General features: G+C 39.5%; 1 protein-coding gene across 1 annotated transcript in view; it reads right to left on the reverse strand.

The window, feature by feature from the left end:
- Positions 1-13,828: 13,828 nt before the first annotated feature.
- Positions 13,829-19,464, reverse strand: part of zswim5 (zinc finger, SWIM-type containing 5) — a 78,366-nt gene continuing 72,730 nt past the window's right edge. Inside the window, exons 15-16 of the mRNA XM_020604506.1 lie at positions 18,866-18,947; positions 13,829-18,639 (exon numbers count right to left, since the gene is read on the reverse strand). Of these exons, the coding sequence (XP_020460162.1) occupies positions 17,777-18,639; positions 18,866-18,947 (945 nt within the window). The 3' untranslated portion in view covers positions 13,829-17,776. The remainder of the gene's footprint in view (positions 18,640-18,865; positions 18,948-19,464) is intronic.

Raw genomic sequence — 19,464 nt, forward strand, 5'->3', positions numbered from 1 at the left:
CCAATGCATTTTTTTTAAATAAAAACAAAGATTGTTAGTGTTTTAATCCAAAAGAGCAACAGGTTCACATCTTTTTCCACCAGTTTATGAATCCTTTCCCAGTGAATAAGGTAATTCCAGTACATTTTTACATTTTCACTATGGGCTTCTGCAGGAGACTGATGATAAACAGTGGCCAAGGAGGAAGAACAAAGAACAGACTGCAACTTGACAATAATATGTGTCACAGAAAACCTAAATCAACTTGTACATATACATTAAAAGTCACTACATGCTCATCCAGGGTAGATCTTTAGGATAAACATTTTGGTTTCTAAGACAAGCTTTTCTGTTCATCATTAGTCTGACCACCAGTGGATTATGTGTTTGGATTGGAAGGGGATTGACATCATTCATGCAAGCAAATGTAATTTATAAATGCATTTGTAGTTGTATGGGATTGTATTTTCCTTAACATCTATTCAGCTTTTAGTTGTAAATGAAAAATATTTTTTTAGGTATCCAACGGCACAGTACTAATACAGTACAATGGGAGATGACCTTTATGAACTCTTAAAAGCTATAAACATCTTCAGTTAAAACAGCTCTTTATCTGCACAAGCCATTTCTTTCTCAAAGGCTCTTGAAGTGAACAAAAAGAATCTCAACTGCAGTGAAAACAAAAGCTGCAGTTTGGCAAATGAGTTTTAGCCAGCGAGGTATAAAGTCAGTTTTCACGGAAAAATCTCAGCACACAGAAGCTGATCACTTCTCCATCTAACAACAATGAACAAATCACCCACTGGATCTCAGCAAATATAAGAAATGCACAGCATATGAAAAGATGCCGTATACTGTTTGTCTTTCAGTCTAAACCTGATTTTATCTTTCATTTCACCAAGGCAGACTTGGAGGGTGAAAAGTGGCTTATGAGGTGAATCACATCATAATCATCTCGAGAGGCTGCACACAATTTCCTACAAAACCTACAAATGTTTTGTTACATAAAAATTGCTTTAGTTTTTGGTAGAGATGCACTGATTGCAATTTTCTAGGCTAATTCTGTTTTATTTTTTTGGTCTGACCTGCTGATTCTGATTCTGATTTACTTACTTTCTAATAAATGACAGCATATGCTGACTTTTTTTGCAACTTTTATTTAATGAAAAATTAAATTGTAATAAAAATAAAACATTGTATTAAAGTTTTACATTGTTTTTCTCTCTTTCTTTCTCTCTCTGGAATGAGGGGCCGGACGTCCAGCCCTGCCCATATCCCCTACGCCGAACCCTCTTGAACAAAGCATGGTGATGCAAAGGATGTGGGCTGTGCTGGATGTGGATATGGGTAGGGCTGAACCACTGACTGTATAAAAGATGGACGGCTTGGCAGCTCCCAGAAATGGATTGCCCCCTGGTGGGTGGTTATAGTATAGGTCATAAATCTCACCGCCTCCATGTTAGTGGATGGAACATGAGCCAAACTAAAACTCAAAGTATAAATCAAATACATTTTTCTCAGAAGTGATTTGTCATATATGCATTATCACGCTGTTGTGTGTAAAAATGGTAATTTCTCTGGTAAGTTTGTTTTTAATAAGTTATTTGACAATAGAAAAAGGGGTGTTTTTGTATATTTGACAGCTTTGATTGGCAACTTGATGCGTCACTGTTAGTCGCTATTGCACAGAATCTGGTTACAAAATGGCAGCTGCTGTATTCATGTTATTTTGGCATTAAATGGTCTTATACTTGTATAGTGCTTTTTTTTATGCATTGCAGCACACTCAAAGTGCTTTCACACTATTTGGCCATTCATACTCTCAAACACGCACAGTCACACACTGGTGTTATAACCAGAAGTAACTGGGGGTTCAGTGTCTTGCTCCAAGACACTGAGAGATGTGGTCTGGACAAGCTGGGAATTGAACCGCTAATTTTCGAGGTAGGAGACAACCTGCTCTACCTCCTGAGCCACAGCTGCCTGCATTATTTTTGCATTGTGTAGAGTATTTGTGATGCATCATCTGTACTTATCTAGAGTTAGTGGATTGGACTTGTGGACAGGGCTGGACATCCAACCCCGCCTTCCCGCAGCAAGCACTACTTGAGAAAATGGGGCACACTGACAATGACTGGGGCTTTAACTGGGACAGAAGTGAGACTGTATCCTGCCTGAAGGTGTGGGGACTCAATTTTATCATCCAATCTGAAGTCCTCTGAGACATGCTTTGTAATGAAGGTCTTTATAAATACAGTGACAACAAAAAAAAATCTTTACATCAGCATTAGAAAGAAAAATAATACTGTGTACTTGCATTTGGTTTATTGGTGTACTTTCCAAACAATTAGTACCTTGTTATGTTTCCCTTTGCTTTTAAGATGTCCTGCAGTCATGCGGGCATTGAAATCTGTCAGTTTGCCAAATAATCCTTGTACATATTCACCCAAAAGTCCCTCAGCACAGCTTGCAACTCTCTGATGTTGGACGGCAGCACATCTCACTCTTCATGTGATGCCAGGCATCTTCAATGGGGTTGAGGTCAGGTGAGCTACCTGGGTATTGAAGCAGAGGGATTTTGTTGTATTTCAGCCACTTCTGAACTGCCTTGTATACAGGGGCCCCATCATGCATAAAGTGTCCGCAATGATAAATGTGCCAAAACGGCATCAGATGTTGTTGCAGCAACATTAAATCATTAAATAACTTCTTCCATTCATGGTTTCATTTGTGGGGAGAAAGCACAGGCTCACTCTCACAAGCTTGAATGTGCTTTCATCTGAAAATATCACCTTCCTCCAATGTCCAATGTTGATATCATTTCCAGAGAGTCATCTGTTTTTCTTTTTCTTCACTGTTAGAAGAATCTTCTTGGTAGCGCCAAGCGGGAAATCCCAGGTCCTTGTGGTGCATACAGATACACTCTGCAGCAGCTCTAGATGCTTTTCTTTTTTTTATCTAGCAGCTGTGATCCATGAATTTTTCCAACACTTCACATTTCAAGATCACATCCATTCTTTGTAGTTTTCCTTGGGCGACCAGAGCCCACTTTATTTCTTGGTATGACACCTGGCGGCAAAAAGGCAGCTAGCTTCTTCAGGTCATAAATAGCCTGCGGTGACACCGGCAGTTTTTGGCTCATTATGTCTATGGGGGAAAAAAGACATGCACAAACCATGTATAGAAACCATGTAAAGATTATGTTTGTAGCCACTATAAACATCTCAAACAGTGCAGCACAATGTGGCCTCTGGAACAACTTTAACTAAAACTAAAGAACAGTAACAGGGTTTTTTTTATTTAATAAAGACGACATAGTCATATCTATTAAATGTAGATTTAGTGTTCACGATTTGGGCCCGCCTGATCTTGGAGTGTTCACGAGTGAGAAGTAAGAATCATCACTTTCTTCGCAGTGCACTTTGCAACTGCAGTGTTCTGACTACATGTTACATAATCTGAACTTCACACTTGGCTAAGATATTGCTGCCATTTGGGGCCACCAAACTGTTAAGTTCTATTTGAGTGATAGGCACCACAGCTCAATGTTGAGGTGCTGCATAAACTCTAATTTCACTTCACTGGTTTACAGTGTCTTTTTTTGTTGTTGTTTGGTTTCTTGTCAGATCATTTCATTGTAATAATTTGTAGAGTATCGAGGATATAAAAATAGCTTAAAAACAACTGTAAAAATGATATCATTTTGTCTAATCTGTTTAAAGGGAAGGCCCTAAGTTACTGACAGGTCAATAGCTCCAGTGACATCAAGAGATGTCATAGATGGTAAGTCTGTGTGTCATTGTTATGTCTGCTGAAAATACAGTATAAAGTGCTGTCCAAGATTGGAGGAGTTAGATCGAAAATACTTGGTTCCATTTACTGGCGGGACAACAGCTGTGATATGCTTGGCTTGGATTCCAAACACAAATTAAATATCAGGATGACTGAAACCTTGATGAATTGACTGAAAAGGATAAATTAGTAAAAGTAAAAGGAATGTGTTGTGATATAAGTTATAATAACAGAATAAAAAGCCTAAACATAAGCAGATAATATGATGTTTCATAGCTGGGTTTCTCAGTTTCTCTCTGAACTTGAGATTTTGCTTACTTTAAGAATATTTGTGAAAGGAATATTAAAATAAAAATTGTGATAATGCCTCTAATCCAGCAGTCTTTTGAGTTACTTTAGAAGTAAAATACCTAAATAGAAGACCAAGGATCAGTAAGAGTATCATCTTCATACCTATCATGATCATATATAGTAGAGTCTTAGAAAAAGATCTTCTGCAAGGTAAAAAGATTTGATTTACACCATAAGTAGAAAATCCAAAGTGCTGAAGTTGTTCTTAGGTAAAGGTATCACCTTAGCCTCTTATCTATTGTGCTATTTGGTCATGTACCAGCTGAAAGGTCTATAAAGCATGCATATAATTCCCACATAAATTAAAATGTCAATCCATTCATTTATCCTCCATGTCTCAATACAATATGTTTATCATATCACTAATGGTTAAAATAATGGAATTCTAAGGTTATAACAATAAGGGACTGTCTCAAAATGTTTATATCTAAACCAATACGCACCACTGTCATGATGATAAAAACAGTTTCAGTTACTGATGATTCAAATGAAGAAATTCTTTTCTAAAATGACTAATAGCAGTTTGGAATTAAATGATCAAGAAAAGAAATTCTGGAGTAAACTTGTGTTATGACAATACCAGCAAAGATAAATGATTTCATTTTCAATACACTGTCAAAACAACATGGTGTCCATACAGCAATTCAGTGCTTGGTGAGGAGGGCACACCTCCACTTGTCCCAGTCTGGTCACATGATGTTATTATTTTTGCTGGTTTCCTACACATCATCCTCATCAACAACAACAACAACAACCGGATTCAATAGCATCTGCTTATCTGATGTTCTCAGCTGCCTCACACAGAAAAACATAGTTTGGGATTAAATGATCTCTTCTTCCTCATGTAAAGAGCTTCCATTATGCTTACAATAAAAAGACATGATTTCATTTAAGCCTGATTCTTTTTAATAAAATGTAGTTTTGTATTTACATTCTCATGGAGACAAAAGACCTCAAGGCTGTAATTGAATGCTCTCTGCCTGCTCAGATTTACCTTGCATCTCGCTCACTGTGATCACAGTGTTATGGTGTAATGAGTCCTGACTGGTGAAGCTGATGCCTGACTTTTACCACCTCTGCCTGTTCTGGAGGGTGGGGTTGGGTGGGATACAATACAACCAATATTATGTAAAATACATACAACTTAGAGGAGCCAGGCAGGTACAGTATGTTCGTGTCTTGCCCAAATACAACATCCAAAAACTAAATTCAATTCTGATTTCTGCAACCATTTCCATGCTGTCTCTCATTATCATCCAGAAGGAAATCCCAGGACTTTTCTAAAACACTTCCGCCCTCTACCTCATGAGCTACCCAGCATGCAATCTGCCTTGTATTAGACTTCTGCAGGTCTTAAAAAAATAAAATATCTGCCTTATTTTTCCATCCCAACTCTCTCTAAGACAGTGAGTAGGTTGATATCCACTGCTTTATACCTCCACCAAGAGTGGGGGTTATGTTTTTGCCAATGTTTGTTTATTTGTAGCTTAACTCAAAAAGTAATGAACAGAATGTGATTACTTTTTTAGCCCAAGGAACAACTGATTAGATTTCATTGCTGATTCATATCATAATGTGGATACAGGAATATTTTAAAGATTATTCACTACTGTGAACGCTGGAAAGGCTGTTAACTGTATGTGAGCCCCTTGCTGCCAAAGTGTGCAGCTGCAGAATTTTTCACCTGTGCTCAGTTTTGTGAATATATTTTACCTCCTGCTGCACTGTGACCAGAGTATGTGGAGAAAATACAGGGTCTGAGGTTACTACACGTCCCGGAATGTTCCTGTACAGGGACTCGCTGTTTTACCTAACCGGGTCTAACCTACAAGCATCCAGTCAGTGAATGATCAGCTCATCAACACTGGATTCTCCTGAAGCACAGTACCCATTTGTTTTGACAGCTTGAGCCCATAATGTCTGTCGCATGTGGTGTTGCTGGTTGGCGAGAGGATTATAACAATCCATGATGTTATTGTCAGTGCCACGCTACCTGTTGGTATTAATTTCACTACTATGGGAATGTATGTGGTCATGTGGGGGAAGAAACATTGATCATTAGTCGGATTTACTGACCTTGGAGCTATTTGAAAGGGAGTGATGTATCCACTACTTGGTGGGACTTCAGTAAGTTAAAAAAAACATGTTGCTTTGTTTGTTAATGTGTTGTTTATGTAAATAGAGTTTCTATGTCTGCATTATGCCAGTTAAAATATAGGGTTTTATGAATCTTTACAATGACTTAGATTAAGTTTTTAGAATCTTACCCTAACCCTTACCCCAACCACAATATGCCTAAGCCTAAACCAAACCTAACCTAAAGTGATTTTGTCCCTTCATTTACTTACTCTATTCAAAACTGATAATAATTTATTACTAAATTAAATTCTTGCATAAATTAGATAGTGTAGATATTATTTTAGCAAATTCTGTCTTGTTGTTACATCCACCACCAGCTAGTGTTACAACTCACCCCAGTTGTGGGGTAGGTTGTAACCACAGAACTCTATGCATTTGATTTTAATTCACATCATTTGTGATCCACTTGTCATCCAAGTGAGTTTTATTTGTAGTAGACAATATATATGGGTATCATGTATCAAAGTTTGAGAGATCTAGCACAAACAGCCACTGAGTTACTGCTGCTTAAACAAAAGGTGTTGCAATCATCCAATATATATTTATTTATGTATTTATTTTTATTGTCAGTCAAGTCAACAAAAATACCAAAACAAACAATGTGTCAGTCTGTCGGCCAAATTTTTTAACATATTTGTTGGGGACTATTTTCTGCAGTTTGGTGTTCTCAGTATTTAGTGAGATAATGTGATGTGCACCATGGCACAAAGGAATGTGATACAGGACATCAGGCTTCAGATACACACAGCTGTTATTCTTGTTCGGATACATTCATTGTTGGTTTTGGTCTTCTTATGGTCATTTTGACAATAAAAAAAATATATATAGAAAATTATCAACCTTAGGCCTACAGCCTAAACCCTGCACTCAATTAAGTTTAGTGGTGCAATTCCACAACAGGTAAAGGCTGTAGATCTATTATTGATTTTCCCACTGAACACATTTCAATTTCAAATGGGACATGAAGATTAAATGTTGAATTCAAACTTCCAAATAATCAAATCCGAACAGCAGCAAGTGGATCTCAGTGTCCTTAATAAATACAAAATACACAAACCTCAAAGCAGGTGAATTAATGTTGATGATGGAGAAAAAAGCCATTCTTGCTCAAATGAAAGCAGGCTTTCATTCATCTCTGTCTTTTGTGTTGCTGTAGTACCTCTAACACAAACACAAAGGCTTTTGTTGTGCTCCCCCTATTGCATAAATAGCAGAGACAAATGAACAAAAATCACCGCTGATTGTCGACAGGTAAGACTGAAGAGGCTTGGACTGTGTGTCAGTGGGCCATCTGGGACCAAAGTGATAGGCTCTGTTCGTGTTTGTGTGTGAGTGAGTGATAGAGAGAGAGAGAGAGAGAGAGAGAGAGAGAGAGAGAAGATTGTAACAATGAATCTGTGCTCTTTAGAAATGGAGATGAATTTCCACATGGTTGTCTTTAAAGGCTTTGGCAGGAGAATAATATATAAGCGTGTGTGTTTTTTGTGGGTGTGTGTTTTTGTCCATGTTTGTCAGTTTAACTGTACGAGCATGAGTCATTTTATTGTGTGTACTCATTTGTATTTGTGCCTGTGTGGGTGGGGGGTGGGTGTGTGTGCATCCAGGCTTTAATGTACTTATTTTGTGCACAGAGATTGAACAGGTGGATGTGTGGTTGTGGGCTTTTCTGTGTGTGTGTGTGTGTGTGTGTTTGAAGGAGGTCCAGGCTCCATCTCTCAGCAAATCAGCAGGCCTGAAAATCCAATCTGCCTGGAGAGACAGCAGGCTGTACATCATCTGCCATGGACGGACACTATCAGCGCTTTATCAGTGACCGCCCCCCCAAACACACACACACAGGCACACAGACTATATCTTTCAATGACCACATGCATGAATGAACACACACATCCATGCACAGCCTGCTATGACAGAGACTGATAGGCATTATTACCATAGTGGTGATGGAGGGAGACAGAAAGAGAAAGTGAGACTCTGACTTTAGTCTGAAGACCTTGGGATGCTCCACAATTGCCTTCACATAGCCTTCCTCATTAATATGAATGGGGGGAGTTTGGGGAATGATGCAGCATTGTACAGAAAAAATGATCAGGATAATCACCTGTATTGGCCAAGTATGTTACACACAAGGAATTTGTTTCCGGTACAGAACCAATGGCAGCCATCTGCGGTGCCAACTCAACCGATGGCTCTAACCATCGGGGGCAACGGGGGGTTCAGTGTCTTGCCCGAGGACACTTCGACATGTGGACTGCAGGCACCGAGATTCAAACTTTCAACATTCCGGTTGGGAGACAACTGCTCTACCCACTGCACTACTGTCACCTGCCCAGGTTGGATCAGATTTGACTTTTTCTGCAATGCAATGCAATGTGACATCATCTGGCAAGGAGCCATTACTGTAACATGGACACTCTATTTATGCTGTTTATCTATGTTATCATGCCCAAACATAGGGCAGATGCCCATATGGTAACTTTCAAGAGTCATACAGTCCTGTCAAACTGCTGTGCTGTATTTTAGCTCTTATAAGCTATAAAAACATAAATCTGTTACTCCACTAGACATTTTCAGATTGTATTTCATTGTCTTCAGAGATGCTTTGTGTTAAGGGTAGGTTAGGTCTAGAAAATGGTGTTACTTATTGTGAGGCTCTGAAGATTTTTGACACCATAGTCTGATACCACCCTCTTTTGGGGCCAAATAATGGGTAAACATCATTTAACTTGTATACTGAGCTTCCATATGAATGCCCATCTATTCTTTGGCACATTTAATTGTGTATTATTGACTGTTAATGCCAGCATTAGCTAATGACTGCTGTGAATAGAGCAGCTGACAACTAGAAAAAGATCAAGTGATAACCTGGAAAAACAGCTGGCAGGAGGAAATAGACCCCATTTTGGCCACATGGACTGGCAGCACATGACAGCAGCAAATTAGTGTGTTTAGGTTGCACCAGTTAAGCCACAAGTAAGCAAAAGAACATACCCTGAGAGTCAGTGAGAGCAGGGGTGGAAGATGACTCACAAGCAAGACACCCAGTTACTGACTTTGGAAAGGATTTGACACTGAGCAGGGTGGGCACTCCAATGTAATCAACAGCATCAAAGGTAGAAGAAAGACAACTGTAGGTACTGTATGTCACTGTGGCTGGAGGAAGGCGACATCAAACAAGGGCCTTAGAATACATCAGGGAAGGAAAAGGTGGTTGGAGACAGGTGAAAAGCATAGTGGTCAGAGACCCTGCACTGAACAGAAAGAAGTCAATCACATCAGTCTGGAGAAATCCAGCAACAGGTGAGTAACCAAAGACTGCCGGATATCAGCATCCCTACCAGTGAGGAGGAAGCAGAAGGTAGCACTGAATAGCAGAGTCAGGAGAGTGGTGAGAGTAGGCAGCCAAAGAAAGAGAAGGACATATGGCAAAAACCCAAAGTAAATTGGCCTAAGGCTAGTGAGGGAGGCATACAAGCAATAGTTAATTCTGATCTTGTAGATGCTCTCTAAGCATTGAAAGGGACAATTGAGAAGAAGCTAGAGCAAATGGGAGATGCAATTTACGAATATGGAGTGCAAAGGTTTGGAGTTTGTGAGAGTAGAAATAAAGCAACATTAGAGACAGTAAAGTCAAGGCAGCAGTAGCAGATTGATAGGCTTGTGCAAGAACAAAGACAGCGTAGAAAGCAGTGGAGAAAAGCAATAGAAAGTAAGAGACATGGCATTAATAAATGACCTGAAATCTAGTTTGGCAAATCCAAGGAAAGCAGAAAGGCTTAGTAAAGCTAGATGAAAAAAGGAACATACTAGGATAGGTTTTTATAAGGATTCATATAAGTTCACCAAGGAGAAAAGTGGTGCCTTGAAAGTTCCTAGAGAGAACTAGAGGCTTAATTAGAAAAGATGCATACAGATAAAGACAATCAGGAATCTAGGTCTGCCAGTAGATATCCCCCCACTGGGGCAGTAGAACAGCCTATGAACACCAAAGCACCAGCACTGAGAGAAGTGGAAATGGTAGTTAGGTGAGCAAGAGTAGGATCATCCCCTGGGCCTAATAGCGTGTCCTTTAAGCTATATCAATACACTCCAGACATGTTGAGGTTTTTGTGGAGGCTTATCAAAGTAGCGTGGAAGAGGCAGCTTAGGCCTATTTGAATGTAGAAGGCAAGATTTTCTTCAGTGGAGTGGCTCAGAGGTTGTCGAGCTACCTAGAAAGAAATAGGCCCACTGACACCTCAATACAGAAAGCCAGAATTCCAGGTTTTTCTGGTATTCCTGCATTTTTTTTCCACACATGCTGTCTAAATAGAACCTAATGCAGCTGCTGACAGCTATAAAAGCTCGTCTTTGCTGATGATAATGTCTTATCCCAGCATGTTCAGCCTGCTGATTTGGACTGTTTGTGACCCATGTATGTGCATGAGTTAATGTCCTAATTATCTTCCGGTAAAATTATTCATTTTGTTTATTGGACAAAGGTTGAAGTTATTTGGGGGTATGTAGGAATTAATTTGTTCATTCATTCACAGAATATGTGTTAGTGTTAGAATGTTAGTTTTTTTCCCCCTAGTGGATGTACAAATATGACCTTCAGCAATGAAAGAGGTATGAAATTGGGTGTCTTTGTCAATACACCATTTTAAAGATGTCACAGACTTCCTCAATTTTTACAGCACATTTGGTTAAAAAGGACCCATCCATCCTGTTATCACTGGTGTATCACTTATACAGGTTCATGTCATCTTGGTAACCACAATAAATAAGGGATTGTGAGAAGTTAAGGTTCAGGTGGGATACAGTATGTGGTCCTTCCAGCATGAATGTGGGATACCTTAACTGTAGTTAATTTGTCAGGAGAACAGGGCAGGACTGGAAACTAAATGAGCTGATAAAAGGGAAACACCATTGTCATCCATGGTATAAGATAGGGCACAGACTCAGACATCTGGAGTTAAGTCTAAAGAGTACATGCACATGCACCACTATGCCCAGCAACAGCCTAAACTACACCAGTCCAGGCAAAATTTAAAGTTTCCAGCATTTCCACTCAAGCTTTTTTTTTTAATGCGCATAAAACAGGTGGATGGAAACCCACCTATAAATATGGTCTATTGAAATCACAGATACTGATAGTGTAGGCTAATAAAGCTGTGGAATAGTGCTGTCTTCTATGGCAATTACCTTTAAATGCTGTAGGATGCTGGCTAAATAAGACTAATTGCTCCTATTGCCTCTTAATCTGTTTTAAAGACTGGCCTTTGACATTAACATGGTATGTTTGATGAACATAGAAATTATTTTAAATCATCAACAGTTCTGCATTGTCATTAACCCTGTAAGGACCTGTCGTACTCTTTTTAAAAAGCTCTGCTCTTGAACAAGTTATTTAATTTGATGAATAACACACTGCATAGAAACAACATGCAAAACTTTTAAGTGAATGCAACTCTGTTTTCATAATGTGGAAAACTGATTTCTGACCACTCGCAGCAATAATCGACACATTAATCAATTATTAGAGCAGCAGTCAGTCGCAGCCATAGCTGTCGCTGACATGGCTGCTCTGGAGAACAAACGTGACCTCGAACAGTGTAATTTCTAGTATTGGCACTAAGTGGGATTAGAACCATGGTTTGTTCCCGATGCTACAGCTTCTCCTCACAGCCATTTCATCATAGCTACACTACTGTCATTTGGGCGATTGTGGTTCAGTGGGTAGAGTGGTCGTCTCCCAACCAGAGGGTTGGAGGTTCAAGTCTTGGTGCCTGCAGTCCACATGTCAAAGTGTCCTTGTGCAAGATACTGTGTGTAACATATTTGGCCAAATAAAGGTCATTATCCTTAACTACCTCTGATGTTGTACTGAGCAATGAAGTCCTTAAATCATGACAGTTGTGATAAAGCATACATATTAGTGAGACTGGACTGTCTGCACACATTCACACATCTGTGTGTGCAGTGAGGATTGTCACAGACAGACTGTGTCATTGTGTCTGGGACAGGAAGCACACTTGGTTCAGTCACCCAAGAGAACACGTGTTTGGGGAGCGATATGTAGGCTGCAGTCAGACGAGTGGCCGGTAAAAACCCCAGTGCAAACTGAGGAGAAAAAGATTGACCATATAGCAATCACCTCTCCATCTATCTGTCTGGATAATTAATATAAATCTGCTCATTTACCATCAGCCAATCAATCTAGATTTACACTGTCTCACTCACTCACACACACACACACACACACACTGAGTCACAGGCTCACTTAGCTCTTCTTGACGGTCTGATTGTCTGCTTTATATGGCTCTGCAGAAATCTCTAATGAATGAGAATGAAGCGGTGAAGGAGGGAAAAAAGAGAAATATTCTGATTAGAGACAAATAAGTGAAAGATTAATGAGACCGTATCAGCCTCCATGTGCTTCATTTATCAATAATGCTGGGTGGTTAGGGGAAAACGCAGGATTGTGCCACACCAGCTGAGATACAGACTTCTTTGTAAAATGTGTGGGAGAATCACTCACTGCTCTGAGTTTAAGGCATCAGACCACTCCCAAGATTTTGCAAATTTAGACCATATACAACTGCTGAACATATCGCGACAACAAAGTTTAATGGAACAAGAAGCACAAGTGGACACATCAGACAGGTTGTAAACAGGCCAACAGCTGAAACCACTTATTGCAGACACTAGACAAGACGTGAGCCCACCTGTAATGTCAAAACTATGTGCACAACTGTTTTGAGTCAGGACAGGTCAAAGTCAATCTGTAAAGTGTGATTGATGTTTATAATGAACTGTCTGGGCAATTATCTTACCGTTAACAAATTGGGAAGTTTGTTTAAAAATATCTACATTATTTGATCATGGTATAAGTGAAGTCACCATGTTCCCATGTCACTAATTAACTTATGTAACAGACTGTTATTATAAAAGATAGGAAAGGAATCTGAAAAAATGGTAATAACTTTGAAAACAATACCCAAATTGTAGTAAGCAAAAATGATCATTAACATGGGCAAGTTGGAGTTAATTTGAATGATCTCATAAACTGTTGGATAGTTTAATCCATAGGAATGCATGATATTTTATAAGATAATCATACGTTTAGTATGACAAAATGTCTTTTTTCTTCAGAATTCAGGTGATCCTATGAACGTTGGTTAAAAAACAAACATCTTAAACATAATGTGAAAGCTCGACAAATTTGACACTAAAGATGATTATGGATTAAGGTAAGGCTTTTCGCCTTACCACCATGATCCAAATCCAAACCTAGCATTAGCTTGTCAATCAGGTGAGGAAACTGAGGCACCACAGATGAACAAAATTACATCATTGCAATTTTATAATGTAGTTTTAGTTAGACTATGTGTGCTGCATGTTAGCATTAATTTGATTGAGAGTTTAAAAAAGTAAAAGCCCTAAAATAGTAAAAATGGCAAATACTTTGTCTGACACATGAAATTTAAATGCTCAAGTAAAGTACCATAAAATTTCATATGGATACACTACAGTACTTAAGAGTATTTAGCTACTTTAATTCTCTGGAAAAAAAGTAGGCTAGAATGAAGGTGAAAAGTGATTCCTCTTGTTCTCTGTAACGTGTTTCACACTTTATTCATAGAAAAGCACTGAGATTCCAACACAAATCAATATAAAATGGTAGTAGCGTTACATAAATAGTAATAAATTTTCGCTTTATAGACAGTAGCTCAAGAAGTTGCACAAACAAATTACAAATTAAAAAAAGTGTTGATGATAAGCTATCATACTTCTGTGGCAACAAATACTGGGAATACCTTTTCATAATCAGTAGCACAAAGAGGCAACAAACACTTTCAACTTTCCCTTAAGTTAGAAAGAAAACAAAACAAAAGAACTGGGAAACAGTAGGTGAACTAGATCTCTACCAGCAAATAGTAACGCTCCTACAAAAGAAAGAAAGGGATAAAAAAAAAACCAACCCCAGAAACTGGCTGATACAATTAACACAGAGAAAAATAGTTAAGAGGGAGGACCTTCTTAAAGGCAGCTGGCGAGAGCTTCCAAGTTAAGTGGTAAAATAATATTCCCCTTTCACACAGGATAAAAAAATTCTTATCATGCTAACGTAGTAGCTAAGAAATTAATTCAACATTTTTTTATGCTCATTATGTGGAAAATTTGCAGCAACAAAATTTTTTTTGTCCAAGGTTTAGTTTGTGCAGATACATGGCTGCTGCTGTAGGACATCTAGTGAAAGCTGGTCACTGACATGAAGAACTAAAATCCTCCCTGTGTGAATGAATGAGGCAATAAACAACAAAAAACATAAAAAAACATATATGATATTGTCTATGTAGAAGAGTTGAACTCAGTTTTGTAAGCTGAAAAAAAAAGACGTTACAACAAATGAGGAATGAACATAAGCTCATCCACAGGCCATCCCTTTTGTTCATACAGTTGCTGTTAATGACTTTGACATTTATGTTGTTCTGTCTCACTGCGGTGCCACCTCACAACGTGATACCTCTGAGAAGACACTAAAGGTTTGAGTCCTGATTAAATAAAACCAACAAAGAAGTAAAACAAAAATAAACTTTGTACATTGATCAGTCAGAAAGGCATCTTACACCATTCTCATTTTTTTTCTCTCCTCTAAATGTTGCAGCGGATGCAGGCTGGCTATTGCCATCGTCCAAATACAAGCATGCTGGGTCTTGTCTTTGTTCATTCCCCCCCTCTCTTCAATAGTGGTTCAGTCCACTGTGTCTTTTCTTCCCACATTTTTAGGGGGCATGTATAAGAGGTGACAAGACCATCGAAGTGGTTCTGCATAGTCAGGTTTAGTACATATCTGTACAAATGAATGCCTTCCTCATTTCCCTCAACTCTGAACAACATGCCTTCTTTTTTTGGAAAAGAGATTATTTCTTTGCAAAACTCAAAAAAAAGAAGCAAAAACAGAAATAAATGTACATAGGAGCACCTGAGAAATGCCTTGAAGTCTATGCTCTTACAAAAAAATGCTGTCCAACTCCCCAACAATTCAAGTACACCCCTGCTGAAAAACAAATCACGTAAAAATAAAGCAAAAACAAACACATAACATACTTATCATAAATAATTATAACTTTACAATTTTCTGAATTGACACTTTATTATTTACAATATCTTAAATGCTACTACGTTTTGTTTTGTTTCTTTAAGTGATGTCCCTGAGAACTGAGTTTAGTCTCTCTTTTCTTTCCTTTTGCTCAGTTTTCCTTTTTTCATTCTTCCCTCTGCGTTTCTTCAGATCACATGTGACTGACTACCCAGGTAATGGGTGAAGGTAGCTCTTGTGGAATGTAAAAGAAAACAAGAAAATATTCCTCTATTCAGGAACCTTATTCTTCTTTTCTCCTGCTGTTGCCAGGCTGACTCATCCCCTGTCTCTTTTGTATGGTCCTGTTCAGTTTGTGTGTCTGTGATTCATACTCACTCATACAAAGTTATTGAACAATCAATAAATAAATGCTGAAGCAGGCAGGAACATACTGAAGAGGTATTTGTGTGAAGTGCTTGTACAATGACATCCAACCAGTAAAGACTCAAGCTGTTGCTGTACTGCCATTAACAACACTTTGCAACTGGCTAAGGAAGAGGGCATATTCAAACACCGTAAAGGGAAAACAAAATATTCCTCTGCCAGGCATGTGGTCTGTATGTTCGATTAAGTCATTAAGTAATAAACAGTTGTTTGTTTTAGTATGTGCACTGTGTTTCTGCAACCCTTTGAGAAAAACACTGGGAATTGACCAGAATGTCAGAGTCCAGAATGAACACAACCAGTAGCATTCACAGATAAGTAGCTTTAGTAACTAGAGACCCTTTTCCATCAAGATGTAACAACTGGATGAACTTAAACATTCTGAAACAACAGAAATTTGTAACTGCAAAAAAGTTTTTCTTTAGCATGTTTTCTTTTTGCATTAGCCACAACAGGAGAGGTGTGATTAATACAATTAAAGTTGGTTTTAGCTAGTGTTAGCAAATAGATGCTAATTTACACATCTGGGAGAGATGGAGCAACATCAGCATCCATTTAGATGCCCTCTTAACAAATGCTAGTCCAATATTCTTTTTTTTTCTTGGATCTGCCTTGCTCTTCACTATCTCTTGGGAAAAAAAATCTGGACCATAGTGGAGCTACAACATCTACCACGTTCATTAGCTAATGTAGACTTGACATCCTACTGTTTTGTGTGGCCAAAAGAACCAAAACTGGAACCAGAGCTCTGCTCTTAAAATGGGATAATGTTCTGGAGTCCTTAAAAAGTTCTGGGAAACAAAGAAACTCCTGCAAAATTTCTTGAGTTCCCACATAAGAGATGGAAAAGGGATTTTAGCTACAGGCAGAGTTAACCACACACAATCAGTGAAATCAACAAGGTCACGCTATGTTCCAAAGCATCCTAACAGAACACAAGAAGGCAAAATTAATACCACTAGGTGAAAGAAAATGAAGTGAACTAGACTTACATTGCTTACTGACTTGATATAGTAGGTGAAAAGTGACCACTGGAAACCTATGGATTGAAAAGGTTTTGGCCGCAAACAGCTGTAGAACTGTGCAGTGGTATCTCTGGAGATGGGCATACAGTGACCGCCAACGTTGTTTTTTGACACAATAAGCGTATAGGAGGACATAGAAGATACAATATATATGTATATGTGCACGTGGAGCCTCAACTAACTCTGCCTTAGCTAGTCCAGCCTGAAAAACATCACTGTCAGCCTGCTGGATTTGAGAACATGCACTCTGTGAAGCAACATGGTTCCTCTCTGATATTCTTAATGAATAGCACTGTCCAGCAGCTGTAGAGGACAGGAGATAGTCTGCAGTGGTTTTACTCAAGTTTTTCAACCTGCTGGTACTGACTTCTTCTACAGAGAGACCACACATGTGCAGTTCTGTACTCTAAGATGCCCTGAATGAAACAAGAGGCCATTTTTGATAGTGAAGTTAAAGCTGACAAATAATACAGTTGAGGTATGATACCAACACTGTGTTTTCTACCTCAGTGGATTTTTCTTTTGGGAGAGGGGGGATTCTTCTTCTTAACCCCAGCTGAAAGCTTCTTCTGGCTCAACATACAGTATCTAATCCAAGACAATCATTTGGTTTTTATATCAGCATGTGCCACTGAAAAACAAAGGTTTATTTTCCTTTTATGTCATCACAATCTTTTTTATATTTTTATATTAGATTTAACATTTGTTAGAGGGGATAATGCTTTGTTTTTGCTGCTGCTTCTATGACAATCTGCTCCCCCCCTTTTGCAGTCTCAGTGGAATAGAGCAATGATCTGCGAACACTTCCTGGTTCACATTCAAAAAACAAAACAACAAAACAGGACAAAGACATAAGACTTAGTCAAGAAATGGCTCAACATAAAAAATAAAAGAAAGAGAATTAAAAAAAAAACTTAAATAGAAACAAATAAGATTAACTACTTCCCAAGGAGAGGGTCTCTGTGAAGGAGGTGTAAGGTCAGCCAAAGCGCTCCCTGACCAACATCATCAGTTTCTTCTTGCCCTTGTAGATCTGTTTCAGGTTGTCTATGAACTGGGCAAACTGAATGTGGCCGTCCTGTGCCAGCAGAAAAGTCTCCCGTGCTTTGCTCAGGAACTCTATGAACTCTCCGTAGTGCCGCGGACTGATATGTGTCAGTCGAGAGTGCGTGGTGTTGATGTAAGCTGAGATCGTGGCGTCCAGGAGCTGCCGGAGCGGCGCCTTGTCTGTTGACATCAGTTTCCCAGAGTTTCTTCTACCCGGTATGCCAGCGAGACCCGGTGCAGTCATGGTGCACCGCCGCAGGATGTCGGACAGCACCGTGGCACAGTGCACACTCTTAACCACCAAAGGAATAATGGCTGCGAGCTCATTTTTACCCAAAGAGTGGCTGAGCGCACAAGCCCAGAGCACGTCATTAATAGCTGGGTGTGTGTCCTGGTTGTAAGCCAGATTAAGGTGGGTCATGGCGAGGGAAGCCAGCTTGAATGAGCGCAGTGGGTATCCTCTGTGCTCCATGTATCTGGCAATGGTAAACAGCTGGGAATAGGTCATTCCTGTGGACGCTGCGTCGATCACAATTTGGTAGGCTGTCTCGAAGGCGATGTGGTCCTTCTCGCAGAGCGTCAGAGCTGACAGAGCGCAGTTCTGAGGGTCCTTCATGGCGCACTGAAGGGCCAGGGTCCTCGCACAGCTGGCTAGCTCCTCACGCTGGGGGTAGTCAAGGCTGAGGCGCAGGATGGTGTTGTGGGACATTACAGTGGCTGCCACGATGCTGGTGGCCTCAGTTGGTGTGAAGAGTGTGTACCAGCTCTGTAGGATACTCACCAACGCCCGCAGACCTGAGGCGAAGAAAGGCAAGGTTTCACATTTACTGTATGGTTAATCAAAATTATGTCACCTTTATAGCAATGTGACAAGTATGCTTTAACTACTGAAGCAATTACCAATTTAAAGGAAAAACCTTAACACACTATGAGGGACACAGACTACAGTGATTGGACTACGAATCCTGTTTCACTGGATGGGCCTCACAGCTGTGCATGTGTGTGAAAAGGGCCCACATACCAACTTCAGTGGCACAGGTTACCAGCCAGCGAACCATTTCTCTCCTTCTCCAGTTCAGAGTGGACAGAGTCATCCTCATCACCTGTACGAAACACAAACACACAAGGCTTCCTTCTGATCCCACTGCTTTGCACAATGCGACTAAGAGCTCATTACGCTAATTACATGTCGGGATTTCTTAGCAGGTTCAGACAAATCTGTTCATCATTTAGCAGTTAGTACAACACCACGTCTCCACTCATGACAGATGTATCTCAAATGTGTTCGTAATTACACAGATGTCTAATTCTGAGCACTTTATTAGCAGTTCTGCTGACAAGAATTCTGACGATACTTTAAACACCAGGAGGAGGAGGCGGGTGAAGCCGCAGTGACACTGCTGCCTTGATGATGTGACGGAGAGTTTTTATGTGTTTACTTTGAAACCCAAAAGGCTTAATTATGTGGTTTCTTTTGATCACCAATGGTAAGAAGTATAATGTTTGTGCTGTTAATTTGTAGTGGAGTTGTGGAGGACTACAGAAATTACATGTTTAAGGAAACTGCTTCAGGTTTAGACTGCAGCCCAGTGCTGGATTTGTTTTGTGGTGAAACGATGT

This window comes from Monopterus albus, unplaced genomic scaffold (genome assembly GCF_001952655.1).
Source record: "Monopterus albus unplaced genomic scaffold, M_albus_1.0 scaffold66.1, whole genome shotgun sequence".
NCBI classification, from domain to species: domain Eukaryota; kingdom Metazoa; phylum Chordata; class Actinopteri; order Synbranchiformes; family Synbranchidae; genus Monopterus; species Monopterus albus.